Below are 18,393 nucleotides of genomic sequence, written 5' to 3' on the forward strand. Positions count from 1 at the left end.
CTTTGAGACCGCCTGAGGTGTGAGAGAGAGAGCACCCATTTACACTTGCTTCGAGGGGTTTTCAGTCCTTGTAATTTTACCTGTGGCCTATCTCCACTAACAGCTGTGGCTGCTATTTTAATTTTGAAATTCAGCTGTTCCTTTGCCAGTCTTGACACAACATTTTAGGCATGTTCTGAAGCATGACTCATGATACTCTTTCCAAAGGCCAAACCACTTCAGTATTCTATTCAATTAGCTCTCTGCTTCCTGATCTACTGGATATTCTCAGACCAAGATGCAAGATTAAGGCCAGGGGCAATTTGAGAAGGGAGGAATTTCAGCCAAGACATTTGGCAAAAAACACTTGAGACCGCATGAGAGGCCTAAAGGACATGGGGAGGGAGATTAAAAACATAACTGCCAAAGTTTTACCTAATCTAAAAGAGCCTATTGATTAGATAGCGCCATTCCTTGCATCAACAAGCATGACTATGCTGTCTGCTGGGCCTTCTGGGTTGTTCCAAGGCGGGGACCTCAGGGAGAGAAGGGAGGGAGCAGGGTGAACAAGTCCTATAAGCATCGTGAAGAATAAATAGGAGCTTTAGGATTCAAGAGCTAGAAGAGAGGACTGGGTTGGAGGAAAGTAATTTTTCTCATCAATGTATTCATTAATTACTATTAAAGTGTACACTTTGCAGACTCGAACTTTTGCACTAAATAACTGTGGTTTTATTAATTTTCTCTCACAAAATACAAAGCTTCGCACCACATTAGTGTTCTAACACAAGAAAATCTGAAGGTTTTCCTTGGGAGGTGGGATGATTTATATATAGGATATTGATTTTATACACATTCTTAAAATTCATATCAAATAAAATTGTCATGATAAAGGAATGCCAACCTTGTATAACATGCAGATTATTGCTTAGAAGTTGCATATACCTTAAATTGGCACACATATAAAGTATACAAACATTTGAAAATGTTAAGGGAATTACCTAGAGATATTAAGTAATCCCCTCCAAATTAAGCACAACCAGAGACGAAGGTAAAGAATACTAAATTGCTATTTTAAATGCTGATAAATCTGAAGAACACTGATGTGTAAATTACCAAGTCTCACATTTTGTAAAGAAAATAAAGTTCTTCATTCAGCCTTATGGAAATAAATTAGAAGGCGTGTTCTCAAAGTGTTAAATGTATTTTGAAAGACTTCCAAAATTGTTCTAACAATTAAGTAGTAATGTTGTATATATTCCCAGAAAAAAAATTGTATATATCACTATGGCTATCACATTTGCTGCAATTTTCGAGTAACTTTTTCAAATGAAATCTATGTCTAAAGGTTATTTTTACAAATTCTAATAATTACCAGAAAAACCTCATAACCATCCTAGTTACAAGTCAGTAAGAGAATATTATCTGTGCAAAAATTCCTTAAGTAAAAAGCAGATATGACCACACTAGAAGCAAACCAGCAAGAAACAGAAAAAATATAGCATATTTTATTTACAGTTATATTTTCAGGCTTCATTAACCAAGAAGCAGCAAACACCTAACGCGCACTTAATTACAGAAAGAATTATGTAAAGATATAAAGAAAAACATATACAGATGATAATTAACGAGTTTTTAGCCAGAGGTATTGTATTTCTATCTTTAAGATTTAGAAATATTTCTCATTGTTTTTGGTCTTATATATAGGGCCTGATATCAAAACTGTCTACTGCTCAAGGGAATCAGTGTAAACATTTTCAACGCAAACAACCCAATCTTTAGCAGCTAGCCTTCAGTTCTTCATTGTTATCCAAAATATCTTCAAATACAGGTACAACTTACTACCAAGGCTATATAGAGGCAGTTGGAAGTCTAGGCTGGAAAGGGACAGGGCTCAAGTCCTTGGGTGTTGCACTTATAAAATATGCTGAGTAATCCACTTGCTGGTCAGCTTGTTTTTAAAGGATACACGACCATAACTAAATTTGGTCAACTAAAGAGCAGGACTCAGTAACGCTGCCACAGACACCTCAGTTCCTCCTCTTCCAGTCATAGGGTCTAAGGAAGAGCATTTAGATAATGTGCATGCCTGCAATGACTCCCCAGCTGAAACGTATTCTAAAGCTCTTCCTGCTAAGTCAGTTTAAGAAAGAGACTACAGATGTTTCTCAATAAAACTATAGTCTCATTAGCCTTGTCTCATCTTGTAACAAGTGTTATTAAGTACTAAATGGCTTCCGATAGCCTCTTAGCAATTATGGTTTGTCTGATTCCCACTTAAACTTACTGTAATGCTTTGCCCCCACCCCCTGCCCCGGAAGAACATGCTTGAATACTTTGAAATTTGCCACAATAGGCTGGGAAGCTTAGGGCATGGGGAAGCCTCAAGAGTTGACATTGAAAGGTGTTGGCATAAGACATGGAGGTGCCGATAAAATCGTCAGGTGTTAAGAGGAGGAGATGGAAGGGCTGGGAGGATTCAGAGAGAAACTTCTACATGATTGAGGAGCATCATGACTTTTAAGGGAAAATCAGTCGTGGTGTCTCCAACTCCAGGTCCTGCTGGCTTCCCACTGTTCTCACACATACTACGTATGTTTCGTGTCAAAACTCACTTTCGGTAGCTTTAGTGTGCCTGTCGTCAACCAGCTGTGGGTAAGGCTGGGTGGTTTGTGCGTGTGCCCACGGTCTCCAGACACAGGAGGGGTCTCACTGCTGTGCTGGTTCATAACTGCGGAGAAACACTGTGCCACATTTCTGATAAAATTCTACGAGTTTGCTTCTTCTGGAATTCAAAACATATAAATGCATAGTCTTCCATGAATATAAGTGATGATGTCAACAATGACATGGACTTTTCCATTTCAAGCAACAGAGTAAACCACTGATAAGCCAATTCATATGTATATTTATGTATTGGAGTTAAGAGTAACCTAGAAACAGAAATTTGTTCAAACGTTTATTTTAATAGTGTCTTTTGGAACATGTTTATTTCCCTCAAAAGCAAAACAGAACATGAATGTTAAAACTCTCCCCTAGACATCTCCATAAGACTGTTTCTAACGCAGGATGACAAATGGTGTAACGCATAAAGCTGGCCCTTCATGCCCGTGAAGGGACGGTTCTCCAAACACCGGATACACCTCAAAGAAAGTATCCAATTTAAAAACTGATAGTTTAGCAAAAGATTGAATCAAGTAGATTAAAATTTAGAAAAGGATTTGATTCAAACACCCATATACTAGGCAGTTTTTAAAACTAGACCTTTACAATAGTTCTGGGTCATCCACGGTATATCAGTCACCCTTAGGAATGGTGAAGACATTATTATTTCTCTTAACACAGTGCTAGCCCATGAAACAACAAAACTAAACAGGTGGAATAAAACAGGTGGAATAAAAATTGCATCTTAACTCACTATAAGGTATCAAGACACAACTTATGCAGGAGTTATTTTTTTTTACTCATATGTAACTCCATTTTGAGTTTTAAATAAATGCAAACAATACTCACTAGAAAGATTTTCGACACAAGAATGCAAACTCTATGAACACAAACTCATAATTTTTAAATTCTCCCAAATATCAGATGCAGAATCTATGATCTTGCATGCTGATTTTCATTCATTTCTAAAATTTTGTAAGAATCGTTTATTTTTTTAGACTACTACATGTTCAAAGAACATCTTTATAGTTACAGGTTGTCACTAATCTTTTTCTATAAAAATAGAGTTGCTTAAAAATTTATACCAATTTGCTTTTATGTTCTACAAATATTTTAATAGAGTTGTTAAATATTAGAATGCCTAATAGAATCATTTAAATTAATCCATGTAGTCAAAATATTTAATATGTAAAATGTCTAGCAAAAGTTTGTCATTTAATAAATGAAAAATTCATCGTTTAATAAATGATATGTTCTGTCTTTAACGCCTTGTATCTTAGGTAGGTGGACACAATCCTAGAAGAGCGAAGTATAGTTCCTATGAAAATCTGATTTAAAGTAGCACGGCAGTTTGCAGTGTCTCTTCCATTTCATGTGCGTTGTGAGAGGAAACATGGAGCTTCTACTTTTGGGTATTGAATCTGGATGTTGAATTAGCTGTCATGCAGCCAGCATAAAATAAGAATTGCTGACCAAGGGAATGACAAACTTTAGTTCAAAGCATTGCTATTTTAAACACACTTGCTCACTGAGCAGCTATACTGATGAAAAGTACTGTCAATGAAAGTAAAAATGAAGTTTTAAGCATGAAGTAGCAAGCATAAAAACCCAAACTACTATATGGAAACTCACTGAGCAGTGAGTTTTATATTACAATACATTGCAATATATTGCTTTATACTGACTTCATTTTGTGGTGGGTTTAAAATCTGTTCAGAAACTATAGAAATATCCAAAGAGTCAAAAATATTTATTTCAAGTTTTGCTTCTTTCTAAAGGAATTGATTTCCAAAATAGTTTTCTAATATAAATGTGTTCCTTTTAAAAAGTCAGTTTTCTTGCAAAAGAGCAAGAAAAGAACAAGATAAAACCATGTGCTTTCCTACCCTCTCTAAACCACCAATACACATTTAAGTGCCTATGATGTGGAAGGCACAAAATTTGGTAACAAATTATCAATGTAATATCAGTAGCTTTAAAAGCAAATACCTATACTTTACATTACTTTAAGTCATTCAAAAATAAGTATACCTAGTATAAGCTGATCAATTTGATTTTCTCACTGACTGAGATTTCAATCACCTTCTTTAAATGGTCTAAAACTTATCAGGCTCTATCTGCATTAGACAGCCAGATCAAATCAAATCAAATCAAATCAAATCAAGTCAAATTAAATCAAAGTTGATTCATCATAACATGAACAATGAAAAGAGAATCATTCTTCTACCAACTGAGAAACTGAGTGGATTCGATCTTTTGGTTTGGGTTCAATTAAATTCAAGTATCTGTCACTGGTTAAATTTCTTTTTTTCTTACGTAAGAACAATCATTAAAGTCAAGTACTTGAGAAAAATAAAGGCAATAATAGATAACTATATAATTCTATATTTGGGTTGCAAGAATCAAAGAAAAAGCAAACATATACTTACACACACACACACACACACACACACACACAACCCAAAAAACAAAAAACCAGAGTCCCTAGTCATGTATTATCGCATAAGACAAGAATATTGATGATCAGAATACTTGGATTAAATTATCTATTTTTTTTTCCCTGTACTTTAGGAAAGATAGAAAGTCAAAGCACTCAAAATATTGACTAAGCAAGCATGGGTGTGAACTGTGAGTAAAATGTGAATACTGATTTTTTAGAGTTTTGGTCTCATCAAGGAGAGGCCTACCTTAGGAGCATGATATATACATACTGCATAACACTTTGGTGCTGATGATGTTGGGTTCTGAACTTAGGGGAGGTTTTGCAAATAGAAATCATATTTTTTTTTCATGGAAAAAGTGCCAGGGAAACCGAGACAGCAGTGTTAAAGCTTTTTTCTTAATGATTCCTCTTATTAGCCTAAATAGTCATCTACAACATGCATTTTTAGAAAGAGGAATTCATCTCTCAAGGAGCTCTGAAAGATCTGTCTTAAGCCTTACTACAAATAAAAAAGCAGTACTTTGATAAAATGTTAAAAATAGAAATAATAAAGTGAGGTCTGAAAAATCGAAAAATGAAAGAAGTATTTTCCATGACTGAACTAATTAAATATTCCCAAAGCAAGCAAAATACTTCACCATTAATAGAAGATAGAATATCTAAACAAAAAAATACATTATTACTAATAGCCTAAGAAAAAGAACAGCTCAACAATTCAGAAATTAAACCCTCCACAGGTATTGACAGCCATAGCACAAAATGAGCGCAGTACAACGAAAGGTTGAGAGCTATTTACAAATTTAAAAGCAGTTTCCATTCTTTCAGAAAACCTGGTGACACAAAACAAGCGCATCAAATTAGAATAGTCATCTTTTCACAGAGAAAAATACCAATGCAGGTTAACAGATTTCTGGAACGATTCGCCACTATATTTATAATTTTTTTATTTGAACCTTTAAGATTTTATCCATGCTTATAATGCAGAAGAAAATCAGAAACGAAATTTTGGACTAAAAGCTAAGTTTTAGTTTCTCTTTTCTAAAGGTTAAAAAAAAAGAAAGCACTGAAACCCTCGATAACAAGTATAATTAATAAGAAGCACAAGAACATGCCGAGAATTCATCCTATCAGTAGATATAATGCGGGTAGTAATAAAGTATGCTTATCAATAGCCAACTTTTAGTCAAGTTTTCCATTCTGAAGACTACTTTTGGCTTTCTCTTGTCTGATGAGAGAGATGACTTTGACGCAACCTTTTGTAATTTTGATCATCCACATGACATTCATCACATCCAAAACAATACAAGTAGAGATCCAGGAGCATTGGGTTAAAAATCCAAGCCTTATGTAGGCTTCTGTTCCTAACACAGAATAAATGTAGCTATAAAAAGGAGGCATCGAGACAATCCGCACGATGAAGAACACCACTGTCATGAGAATTCCATTGATGACGTTAGCCTTGGAAAACTTAGGATACTTCAGAGCTTCAAAGAACCACCTGGAAAAAATTTTTAAAAGCATCACATTTACTCTGCATCGCTGAGGATTAACCATTTTAATTTTAGTTTCCAGTTTTCAAAATTCAGTGAACATCCCCCCTAAGATTTATATGGAGAGGCAAAGGGCCTAGAATAGCCAACACAATACCGAAAAGGAAGAAAGTTGGCAGACTCATACTACCCACTTTCAAGACTGACTTGCTATATAAAGCTACAGTTATCAAGACAGCATGGCATTGGTGAAAGATCAACAGTGTTAGCTTGGAAATAGACCCACAGAAATATACTGAGCTGACTTTTGGCTATGGTGTAAAGGTAATTCAATGGAGAAAGGATCATTTTTCCAACAAACAGCTGGAACAAATGGATGTTCAGATGCAGAAAGATGAACCTACACAGAGACCTCACACTTTGCACAAAAAATAACTCAAAATGAACCACAGACATAAATGTAAAATGAAAAACTATGAAACTTCTAGAAGAAAACCCAGAAAAAAATCTGCATGATCTGAGGTTTGGCGATAGTACTTTAGATATAACACCAAAAGCATAAACCGTGGGAAAAAAATGTTGATAAGTTGGACTTTACTAAAGTTAAAAACTTGCTCTGTGAAAGTCACCCATACACTGGAAGAGAATATTTCAAAATACATACAGGATAATATACCCAATGTATGAAAAGAACACTTACAACTCAACCATAAGGCAACAACCCAATTAAAACATGGGCCAAAGACCTTAAACACCTCATCAGGGAAGATACACAAAAGGAAAATAAGAATATGATAAGATGTTCAACATCATTGGTCATTAGAAAACTGTAAATTAAAACAATGAGATACTACTGCATATTTATAAACATAATTAAGATCCCAAAATCTGAAAATCCCGATTGCTGGCAAGGATATGGAACAACAGGAACCCTCAAGCATTGCTGGTGAGAATAAAATGGTAAAGCCACTTCGGAAAACAATATGGCAGTTACAATGCTAAACATATTCATAGCATGCAACCCAGCAATCACACTCTTAGGTACTTTTCCCAACTGATTTATGTCCACACAAAAAAATGAATGCAAACATACATACAATATGGATCTAGAATATTTTTTACTACCAGAAAGTAAGAAAGTGCTCAAAAGCAAAATGATAAGGTTATATCAAAGGGCCACAGAAGCCAAGTGAAAGAATTCAATGGCAAAAGCTGTAACATTCTGAACAAACTAAACAATGAATAAATAATGTGGTTTTGGATTTAAAAAAAAAACCTGATGTAAAATAAATATTCATGGATCCATAGTAATATAAACAAATGAAGGAATTAATGATTGGAGGAGAAAAGATAAATATCCTGTACAGAATAATTTCAAATGATTTATGTAGATATTGTAACCTCAACGAGTTGAAACATAACTCCCCACTGCTATTCACAGGGACTCCCTTCCAGAGTTCAGTATAGAAGGCAGGTGATGTAGTAAGAGTAACTTTAAAACAGAAATGTGACAAACTCTACTTCAGCCAGGTGACCAAGGTGAACATCAACAGTGATAAGTCATGTTTATAGTGTTCAGGCCTGGCACGCCGTCGTGAGAATGGCACTTTACTTCCACAGTCTTCCTCCAAAAACCCATAACCCGAGTCTAATGATGAGGAAAACATGAGACAAATCCAAATTGAGAACTACTCTGCAAAACACCTGACCGGGACTCCTCAAAAAACAACCAAAGTCTGAGAAACCATCACAACAGAGAGGAGTCTTTGGGAACCTTCTGTAACATCCTTGCAACTTTTGGAGACGTCTAAAATTATTTTTTTATTTTAATTTTTTTCAATGTTTGTTCATTTTTGAGAGACCAAGCACGAACAGGGGAGGGGCAGAGAGAGGGGGAGACACAGAATCTGAAGCAGGCTCCAGGGCTCTGAGTTGTCAGCACAGAGCCCGACATGGAGCTCGAACTCATGAACCGTGAGATCACGACCTGAGCTGAAGTCGGACGCTTAACAAATGAGCCACCCAGGCACCCCTAAAATTATTCTTAAATAAAGCTTCTTTTTAAAATTGCAGTACTTTCTCTATTCTACTTTTTTCTCCTTAAAAAAAAGATCTTGCCTAATTTTACCTCATTATTTTAGAGATTAAGTTGTAACTATAGTAAAATATGTCCATGTATCTTAATATTTAACTTGGCTGAATTAGTTACGACTAAGCTAGAAACTGCTCAACCTCGGTAGCTAAAGTTTAACAGTTAAGAAAACCTTAAAATATTTTACTAAGAGAGATCAAAAGATCAAGTAGGAGTAATTGGTAGGATAAGAGGTATGTTACAATTTCTAAGTGTACGTGGGGTGACAAGAGAGAAGCTCAATTATTCAAGGCAATTAAAAGAGAAACTATTTAGGCAGCAATGGTCAAATTAATAAAATATCACAAATGGGAAAAGCGTCACTGAAGCAGTCAAGTCAAAATCTTTTGTTCTAATCCAGATCTTCCATCCTACAGTCTCCTCTACTCCAAGGATTTCCCGTTACCCTCAGCCATTCACCTCTTCGACTATACGGTGGCCTTGGGATCACTCAAATGACCTCTGTCATCACAACCCTTAGCATCCCACATTTCACTTTGCCCATTTCCACCTAAAGCCATTCTTTGACCTCCTGACTCTCAAGTCCCTCAGTATCAGCCTTCAGACTTTGATTACTTCCGTTCCTACCTCCCTGACCTTGGTTGGCTTCAGAAGACCTATCAGCACCCTCAGGTCTCTTGCCACTTCACCCATCCCACCCTTGTTGCCTACCTCCAAAAGCTCATCACACCAGCTTTCCCAGGCACGTCACGTACACCGCAGGTGGGTGCTGTGCTCTGCAGACAGGCTGCCGGGGCTCAGAGCCTGCCTCTGCCACTTAACGCCTGCACGGGCTTTCCTGTTATTGACCTCTATGCCTCAGGTCTAGCTCTACAAACCTGGGGACGACGACAGGACCTCCTTTCTGCTAGGAAGCTGTTACGACACACAGTAAGAATCTCCCCCTGCCGTATTAAGAACTCAATAAATAACTATTCCTCACCCACATATATTTTTTTAAATGTTTATTTTTGAGAGAAGGACGGTCAGAGCATGAGCAGGGGAGGGGCTGAGAGAGAATCTGAAGCAGGTTCCAGGCTCTGGGCTGTCAGCACAGAGCCAAACGCAGGGCTCGGACCCACAAACTGTGAGATCATGACCTGAGCCGAAGTTGGACATTTAACTGACTGAGCCAGCCAGGTGCCCCTCCTCACCCATATGGATATTAAGGGAAATGGCAGGCACAACTATAATTTAAAGAGAGCTGGGCTTCTGTTGAATTCTCAAGTTTGCTTTAGTCCCTTTACTTAACTCTACACTCTCCATAAAGTGCTTCCAACCTCTGTGTCACCACTCAAGTCACTTCTCTTCCTCATTCCTTTCTACCTCTTAGTCCCTGCAGAGGAACTGGCCTCTTCTAACTACTGAGGTATTAAGGTTCCATCAAGCATGAATTCCCCAAACTCTGACCTCAGGGTCTCGAAACTTCTTTTTGGGCACCTTTACCTTTATACTCAGATGTATACTTCTTTGCCATGCTCAGGACCCCACTCCACCTTCTGGGACTTTAGTCCATCAATTCTCCCCTTCCTCTGTTCCATCTAGATCGATCCTTTCTTCTTTCTCACCAACATGCTCAATTCTAATCCAAAAGTCTCTCCTCTGCTTGTCTTCCCTATCAACTTTTTGAAAGAGAAGTCAACAGTATATTCACAGACATTTTTGTGATACTTCACAGCCCAGTACAATACGATCACATTCCCCTGCAAAGGAACTGGTCACCAGCGGCTTCCCCAGGCCCAAGACAGTGGGCTCATCTTAGCCTTCATCTCAGGTGGCCTTTCTATAGCATATGACACTGCCAACCATCACACTTCCGTCTCTCCTGACTTCCATGATACTATTTCCTCTTCATTCCCTATAATCACACTTCTCAGTCTCCACTTCTTCTGCCTGTCCCTTAAATATGTGTGCCCCCAGGGGCGCATGGGTGGCTCAGTCAGTTAAGCGTCTGACTTCAGCTCAGGTCATGATCTTATGATTCGTGAGTTAGAGCCATACTGGGCTCTGTGCTGACAGCTCAGAGCCTGGAGCCTGCTTTGGATCCTGTCTCCCTCTCTCTCTGCCCCTCCCCTGCTTGTGCTCTGTCTCTCCCTGTCTCAAAATATACACATTAAACAAAAAAATTTTTTAAATATGTGTGTCTCCCAAACACCATTCCCTTCTATATGTGCTACCAAGGTCATTTCATCCACTCTCAGAGGCTCACCACCCTAGCACAAATCTTTGACTTCAAGTTCTCTCACACAGACTACTTGTAGTTGCATATTTCTAAGTTACTGTTGAACATTTTCACCTAATTTTTGGTGAGCATTTACAAATCACAAATTCTCAAATATGCCTAAAACTCAACATGCCAAGAATCAATACCTTACTCCCTGCCTGGCAACCCCTCCTCTACATTACCACCACCACAAAAACTGCCTGTTTCTCTTCTGACCCTCCCAATCATTTGTTTGTTTTTGATACATGGAAACATTTTTATTTTCATGAATAAATGCCATTCTAATATAAAAATTAAGGAATTTGCACAAGCAAGCTTTCATATAACACTGAGCCATACAAAATTGTTTTGTATAATTAAATGGCCATATTTCAGACAGCTAGATAAGACTAGAAAGAGTGCAGGGGCCATCTTTTCAGTACAGTTTGTGTGTTCGTGTGTCACAAGCATCCCAATGTCTGCTTTTTCTTTGTTCAAATTCAGGTCTTTCTGTGAAAAATGCGTGTGCATGTGTGTGTGCGTGCGTGGTTTGTAGATTTTATTGATTGATGAAACTGAAGTATAGTTGACATAACATAGTATATTAGTTTCAGGTATACAACATAGTGGTTCCACATTTGTATACACCAGAATTGATCACCACAGTAAGTCTAGTTAACGTTTGTCGTCATACAAAGCTGATACATTATTGATTGTATTCCCCACACTGTACCTTACATCCCCACTCATTTTATAACTGGAAGTTTATACCTACTGATCTTCCCAATCTTCAACAATGGTGTCACCAATGACTTAGTCATCCAAATCAGAAACTTGCAGTCACCCTAGACTATTTCCACAGTCTGTAACCAAGCCCTGTCTATTTTATTTGCTAAAAGTCTTCCTTATCCCTTCCTGATTCATTCCATTCCCGCTGCTGCCATTATAATTTTTGGTCCTCAGTATGTCTTACCTCGATGACTACATTGACCTAACTGGTCTCCCTTGATTCTAGCCTTTTCTCTTTTCATAAGTCCTATATTTGGTCCAGACTACTTCCTGTTCTCCAAGCACTTCGTGTACTTTCCAAATTTTTGATTGTGTGGAAGGGTGATTATGTAAAAATCCAGACTTATGGAATTTGTCCTTTAGCTTTACTATGCAATCACCAACCATATTCATCGTCTGCCAATTTTTCCATGTGACTAGTGCCTGGTCTTTAAGTCAGTCTCTTTTAAAGGGAAGAGCTCATATATTAATACAAGGTGAAATAATATTTATATACTCTTATCTTCCTCTCTCACATCAGAAGGACCACTTATTTTGTTGGCATCTACTTCTTCCCTAATTCGAACACACTTTCATTCCATCAAATAAAGGCTAACAGTTTGTGAACATATGTATTGAAGCTGAAAGGGAAACGGGCAGGAAGAAGAAGGAAGACATGCACGTGAGAAGAAAGAACAGAGGGAAAACACTCTTTTACCCACCATCCACAGTTATTACTAAGACAGGTGTACAGAAAAGATAGCAAATTGTAGGCGTTTATAATCTTCACCCAACCCCACAGAGAAAAATCTGTCTTTGGTCATTTAGCACTTCTTCCTCCACTGCCCTTCTAAAGAAAATTGAACCTTTTAATTAAGTCCTGGGAATTAACTGTGCAGAGTGTGGTACTAACTACAAATCATGTAAAAACAAGGTATTATTTGGTGTAATTCACATCTGGAAAGAGCAGGAAGGTTCTTTGCAGAGAGAGAAAGAAAAAACGTGAGGAAAGAGGATGGGATCATAGAATTAATCCCTCCACACAGCAATGGTTCGGGGAGTTTCTGGAGTTGGGAGTTAAGGATCAGAAGTTTGAATGAGCCTTGGGAAAACTGCAGGGTCTCGGAGATATTGTGAGTTCAAGAGGAGCGAAGAGAATTTTAAGAAGTGTTTCTGTGAGTAACAAACGATCTTTGTTGACATCCTTGGAAAAACTCCAAAAAGGTTTTGGATGCTGTACTGTTTCTGGGACTCTACACAGAGACTGGGCAGTGAGCTGACCCTGGTTATATCCTGGTTGCAAATGTAATTCTTTCAGGCATGTAAACACTGGTATTTAATATTAATCCTGAAATTTTAGGGGTTCAGGAACTTAATTTTAGAGAAGTTGCCCCACACCCCAATATTATTTTGGCTCTCCTTCCCTTTCTAAACTATTCCTTCATTATATGTAGTCTTCCTTATCTTATGCTTCAATTCTAGACACTCAACTTTATCATTTAAATGCCATCTTTTCTCATGGTTTCAAATGTCACCTCTACCTGATCATCCCAAAATTCCTCTCTGTACCTCTCATTACATTTCCACTCAGATGCTCTGTTTGTCCTCTTATCTAACATCTCCAGGCCAAATCCACCACCTTCCCCGCCCCCAGTCTTCCTCATACCCTGTCTCTTTTCATGGGTCAATTCCTCAAAGGTATATAATTGAGTGATCTTAAACTCATCCCTTTTATCTACCTCTAATTTCTCATCCATTGCCAAAATCCCCTTTTCTTCCCTGAAAATATTTCGTTGTCTTTTCTCTATCCCCACAGCCTAATTTGGACTCCTATTTATTTTCAGGACTAATGAATTCACACCATTCATTCACAAAACTAAGAGCTGTCTGCTAACCTCCTAACTCTACATTTTGCCTCCAATCTTCCAATCTATCCTACAAATACCAAAAACTACAATTAACTCAGGGCTATTTTCAGAATGTCTTCCTCTGCTAGACTACATTCTCACTGTCCACTGGATCAAGTTCAATCAGCTCTCTCTGACACTCAATACCCTCTATGCCTATCCACCCTCTTCTTAAGGCATACTCTTTAATCCCACAAGTCTGGGTTTCTCTTTCACATGGCATGTTTATCTCACTTTTTAAAAACTCGTGTTCATTTCTTCCTGCTTGAATGGAGGGCCTCCCCTCCCCACCCACTTCTAAAATCATCCCAAAACATTTTAAGGATAGCTCCCACCTTCTCAGGTGAAGACTTACATGGCAAATATCAATCAATGATAGATCTTAAAATGTGGTCCCTGGACCTCTGAGACTTTTTGGAGGGGGTACAGGGGAAAACTATTTTCTTTTTTTTTTTTCTTTTTTTTCTTTTAAAAAAAAATTTTTTTTCAACGTTTTTTATTTATTTTTGGACAGAGAGAGACAGAGCATGAACGGGGGAGGGGCAGAGAGAGAGGGAGACACAGAATCGGAAGCAGGCTCCAGGCTCCGAGCCATCAGCCCAGAGCCTGACGCGGGGCTCGAACTCACGGACCGCGAGATCGTGACCTGGCTGAAGTCGGACGCTTAACCGACTGCGCCACCCAGGCGCCCCAAAAACTATTTTCATAATAATATTAAAATATTATCCACCTTGCTCCTTGGGTTGACTTCTATAACGACGGTGCAAAGCACTGGTAGATAAACCTGGCATCTTAGTGCAAATCATGGCATTGGCACAAAATGGTACTAGTAGACATTGTATTCTCTCCTGCCAGACTCTTGCAGTTTAAAACAAAACAAGGGAGTAAAAAAAAAAAAAAAAGGAAAAAGTTAAAAAAAAGGGGGGGAGGGTAAAGCCAGTTTCACTTAAGAATGCCCCTAATGAAGAATAATAATTTCATTGCATCATGGCCTTTGAGTATATCGTTTTAATATTCTGTGTGATAAAATGGGAAGTATATACAACACACGTCTGCTACAAAGTATAATAGTTGTCTGGAGGAAATACCCTTGGATGATGATTTGAATTGTGAGCTAAACTACATGCTTTTTCCATGGACCATCATTTGTACTTGAAAAAAAAAAAACCCTGAAAAACTATGGTTATTTCAACTCGGGTATTTGGCAGGCGTTTTCTCAAAAATGAAAAGTGAGTTTGTCACATCGAGAGAAGAAGCTTGTATTTGTTGCCAATAACAGAATTTGAACTTTGAAATGAAAATCAGAATTTTGGAAAATTTTTATCTGCCACTATGAATTTGGTAGCCTCCCAATACTTAGACTTTTTAAACGAGATCAGTGGTGATACTAATGTGACGTTTTTTTAATATTACTAATAAATGTACCAACATTTGGAAGACCTACATAACTCAGCGACCCAAACGGCCAAATGACCAAGGCATGATGTTACATAATTAGGCATGTGCAAAAGATTCAAAGCGCAAGAAAGACCAATGGACTTGAATGTAACTATGTATAGAAAGTTTGTTGATATGGTTTCAGATTCTACATTTAACTAACCTTTAAGAAACTACCTCTTGGTATATTTTGGTGTAATGTTCAAGAAGAATATCTACAATTATGTGAAAAGGCTACTAAAGTGTTTCTACCTTTTCCTACTACATTATTAACTCTGAGAGGCCAGGGTTTTTTGTTTTTTGTTTTTTTTCATGTGCTTCTACCAAAACAACATTTCACAACAGACTGAAAACAAGAGCCAGCCCTGAGAATCCAGCTAAATACCATCATGCCAGACACCAGAAAGATCTGCAAAAATGTACACCCGGGACACTGTTCCCTCTAGGATTGTTTTCATTTTGGCAATGCAGATATTTTTCATACAAAAAACACATTATGTTGACATAAAATATTATTGTTACTATTAAATGAATTAATAAATATTTTTAATGTCGCAGTCTGAAGTTCCAATCTGGCAAATATCAATAGATATAAGCCCACAGGAAATAAAAGTTCATTCAAGTCCTCAATAATTTATGAGATCTACAAGTTTGAGAACAGCTGTTTTATACCGTTAATACCAGCACTTTTTTTTTCCACATAATGTCTTGTTTTACTAGCTCATTATTTTCTACTTTTAAGTCTTATTTTCTCAAACACAGACACACCACTAGACACCAGTGGTGTCTGGAAGGCAGGGACTGGGACATTTGGGTACTGAGGAGGTATTTAGTAAGTACTGAATTCACATATCAAGGAGCATATGTACAAAGTTCTTATAAGATATTGAATTTTAATATCAATGCAATGCATAAATATGTCCTCATGACAGTTCATTGCATTTAGGGAAGAAAGAAGTTACCACCACTGAATTAGTTTTTATAAAAAGAAACCTGATGCACGGGTATAACTCAGCAGCAGAAATTTAACTGAAGCCCAGGTGTCTAAGCTTTATTTTAGTCCTCTTCCCTCTAGAAGCCACCACATGCATCCCATGTGTCTTCTTAAATTATACAAAGCTCCAAAATAGAGAAAACATAAAAATACCACAAACTCTAAAGAAAACAATTAACCAACAGAAAACTCTAAGAGAGCTTAAGTGGCTGCGCTTGATTTTGTTACTATCTGCTTGCTCTTCTGTGATACCATTTCTTGTTCACATTCCAAACACACTTCTCCCTTTCTTAATTTACTAAAGACTCAAAGATTTTAGATAAAGGTGTAGAATTAAGCTATCTCTAATTTTATGAGTTCTCAGAGAGTTTCAAACAAAAACAAATTGAAGTTCCTTTAAGCGTCAGTTAATTTTCTCCTTCTTCAAAGTCTCATAATCCGAATCACATTCAAGAGATGCTAAAGTTTAACTGATGACTTCCCAGGGGTCATTTTTTCAAAAAGCAATTAAATGGCTACTATGTGCCAGACAATGTTGGAGTGCTGGACCATGCAAAGTTGAACAAAATTGCACCCTTGATCTAATGAACACAGAGATGAACCAGAAGAAACAGAGAGAGAGAGAGAGAGAGAGAGAACATTATCATAAAATACACTAATCCTAATGGGGTAAATGTATGTCACTATTGCGGAAGCACAGGTGAGGGACACCCAGCTCAACCCAAAAGAGATGGGATTCAGTGATGGAAATAATCCTCAGGCTGAGTCTTGAAGGATGAGCCAGGAGACCTTTTCAGCATATGGACAAGTTGGAATGAGAGGAGATTTTGGAGGGAAAAATGTGGTGGAAAGAGAGAAGACAGCTATTCTTGGAAAATTTTGTATCACACTGAAGAGCCCACATCTTATCCTGTAATGCAGCAGGAGCCACTGAGGGGATTCAACCAGGGAAGCTGCATGTTCGTTTTTGGGTTTTAGGGGCATCATCATGGAAGATACTGATAGAGAAGAGAGACAAAAGGGGAATAGGACCAGAGACAGGTAGACGATCTAGAGCAGGGATCAGCAAAACTTCTTCCATAAAGAGAGAGTAGACATAAAGTAAGAGGTTTTGGAAGCTGTATGGTCTCTGTCACAATCAACTTTGCTGTTGCAGTGTGTCAGCAGTCATGTAAACAAGTGAACAGAGCTGTGCCCCAATAAAACTTCATTTGCGAAAGAACAGCAATGGGTTCGGCCCTCGAGCCTTAGTTTGCCAACCTGCAGTCTAGAACAGCACTGTCCTAAAAAGCTTTCTGCAGTAACGAAAATGGTCTATGGATGTGCTACCCAATTCAGTAGCCACTAGCCACATGGGGCTGTGAAGCATTTGAAATGTTACAAGTTAGACTGAGAACTGAATTTTTAACTTAATTTAAATATTAAATAGTTACATGTGGTTTGTGGTTACCCTACTGGGTAGTACAGGGTTAGAGTACTGGTACAGTAGCTTAAGGCAAGAGATGATGATCAAGGGCACTGACAGTAGAGATGGAGAGTCAGTGGCCAAGGCAAGAAATATTTAGGAGGTTTTCTGGTAAGACCTGGTAATGGACCCAAATGTGAGTAAGGGAGAACAGTCAAAGGTGATTCCCACATATCGAGCGGGAGTGACCAAGAATGGCTGGGCCACATGCTGAATGAGAGGATATGAGAATACAGAGGGAAATATGTTGCATTCTATTTTAGACATGTTGAATTTGATGTGCCACCTGGGAGGAGAAAACACTTGACTAAGACACAAAGAAGTGCATAGTATTAAATATGTTCTTTTTAAGGAGAAAACAACTGTAGTACAGGGATGTTAAATAACTTACCCAAGGTCAGGGCAGGTAAGTGGCAAGGTTGAATTGCAACTTGAGTATATCTGATTTTAAAACTCACACACTGCTCATTATGCCAAAATGAGCAAACAGGTAATCACTGCTGCCTTGAAAATAGAACTCACCCCAGGGAGAAGCACTGGGCCACCCCAGAGGAAGATCAGTGGGCCCAGAAGAGAGCCTCAGGGAACACCAGCCATGTATGGAACTGTCTCTTACTAAGGAGAGTGACAGAAGATGGTCAGAGAAATACAAGGACCAGATGAGTGCAGTGTCATGAAAGCAAAGGGAGTTGGGCCTTAGAAGGAGGTGAGGAATAGCATCGAGTCCACAGAGAGACACAAGACAGGCACCAAGGGTGTTCACTAGATTTTGCAACTAGAAGTCACTGGTGCCTCTAATGAAGCGGTTCCAGCAGAATGACAGAGGAGAAAGCCTAACTTTAATGAGTTAAAGAGCAAAAAAGATACAAAAAAGTAGAGAAAGTAAGTATAGACTATGCACTTCCAGTTTAG

At 38.0% G+C, this 18,393-nt stretch overlaps 1 protein-coding gene across 4 annotated transcripts in view; it reads right to left on the reverse strand.

Annotated features, from left to right (window-relative positions):
- Positions 1–688: 688 nt before the first annotated feature.
- TLCD4 (TLC domain containing 4) overlaps positions 689–18,393 on the reverse strand; it is a 103,860-nt gene continuing 86,155 nt past the window's right edge. For all 4 annotated transcript variants that reach the window (XM_058716481.1, XM_058716479.1, XM_058716480.1 and 1 more), the window contains one exon: positions 689–6,584. In XM_058716481.1, coding sequence (XP_058572464.1) covers positions 6,266–6,584 — 319 coding nt within the window. In that variant the 3' untranslated portion in view covers positions 689–6,265. The remainder of the gene's footprint in view (positions 6,585–18,393) is intronic.

The sequence above is a fragment of the Neofelis nebulosa genome, chromosome 2 (genome assembly GCF_028018385.1).
Source record: "Neofelis nebulosa isolate mNeoNeb1 chromosome 2, mNeoNeb1.pri, whole genome shotgun sequence".
NCBI classification, from domain to species: Eukaryota; Metazoa; Chordata; class Mammalia; order Carnivora; family Felidae; genus Neofelis; species Neofelis nebulosa.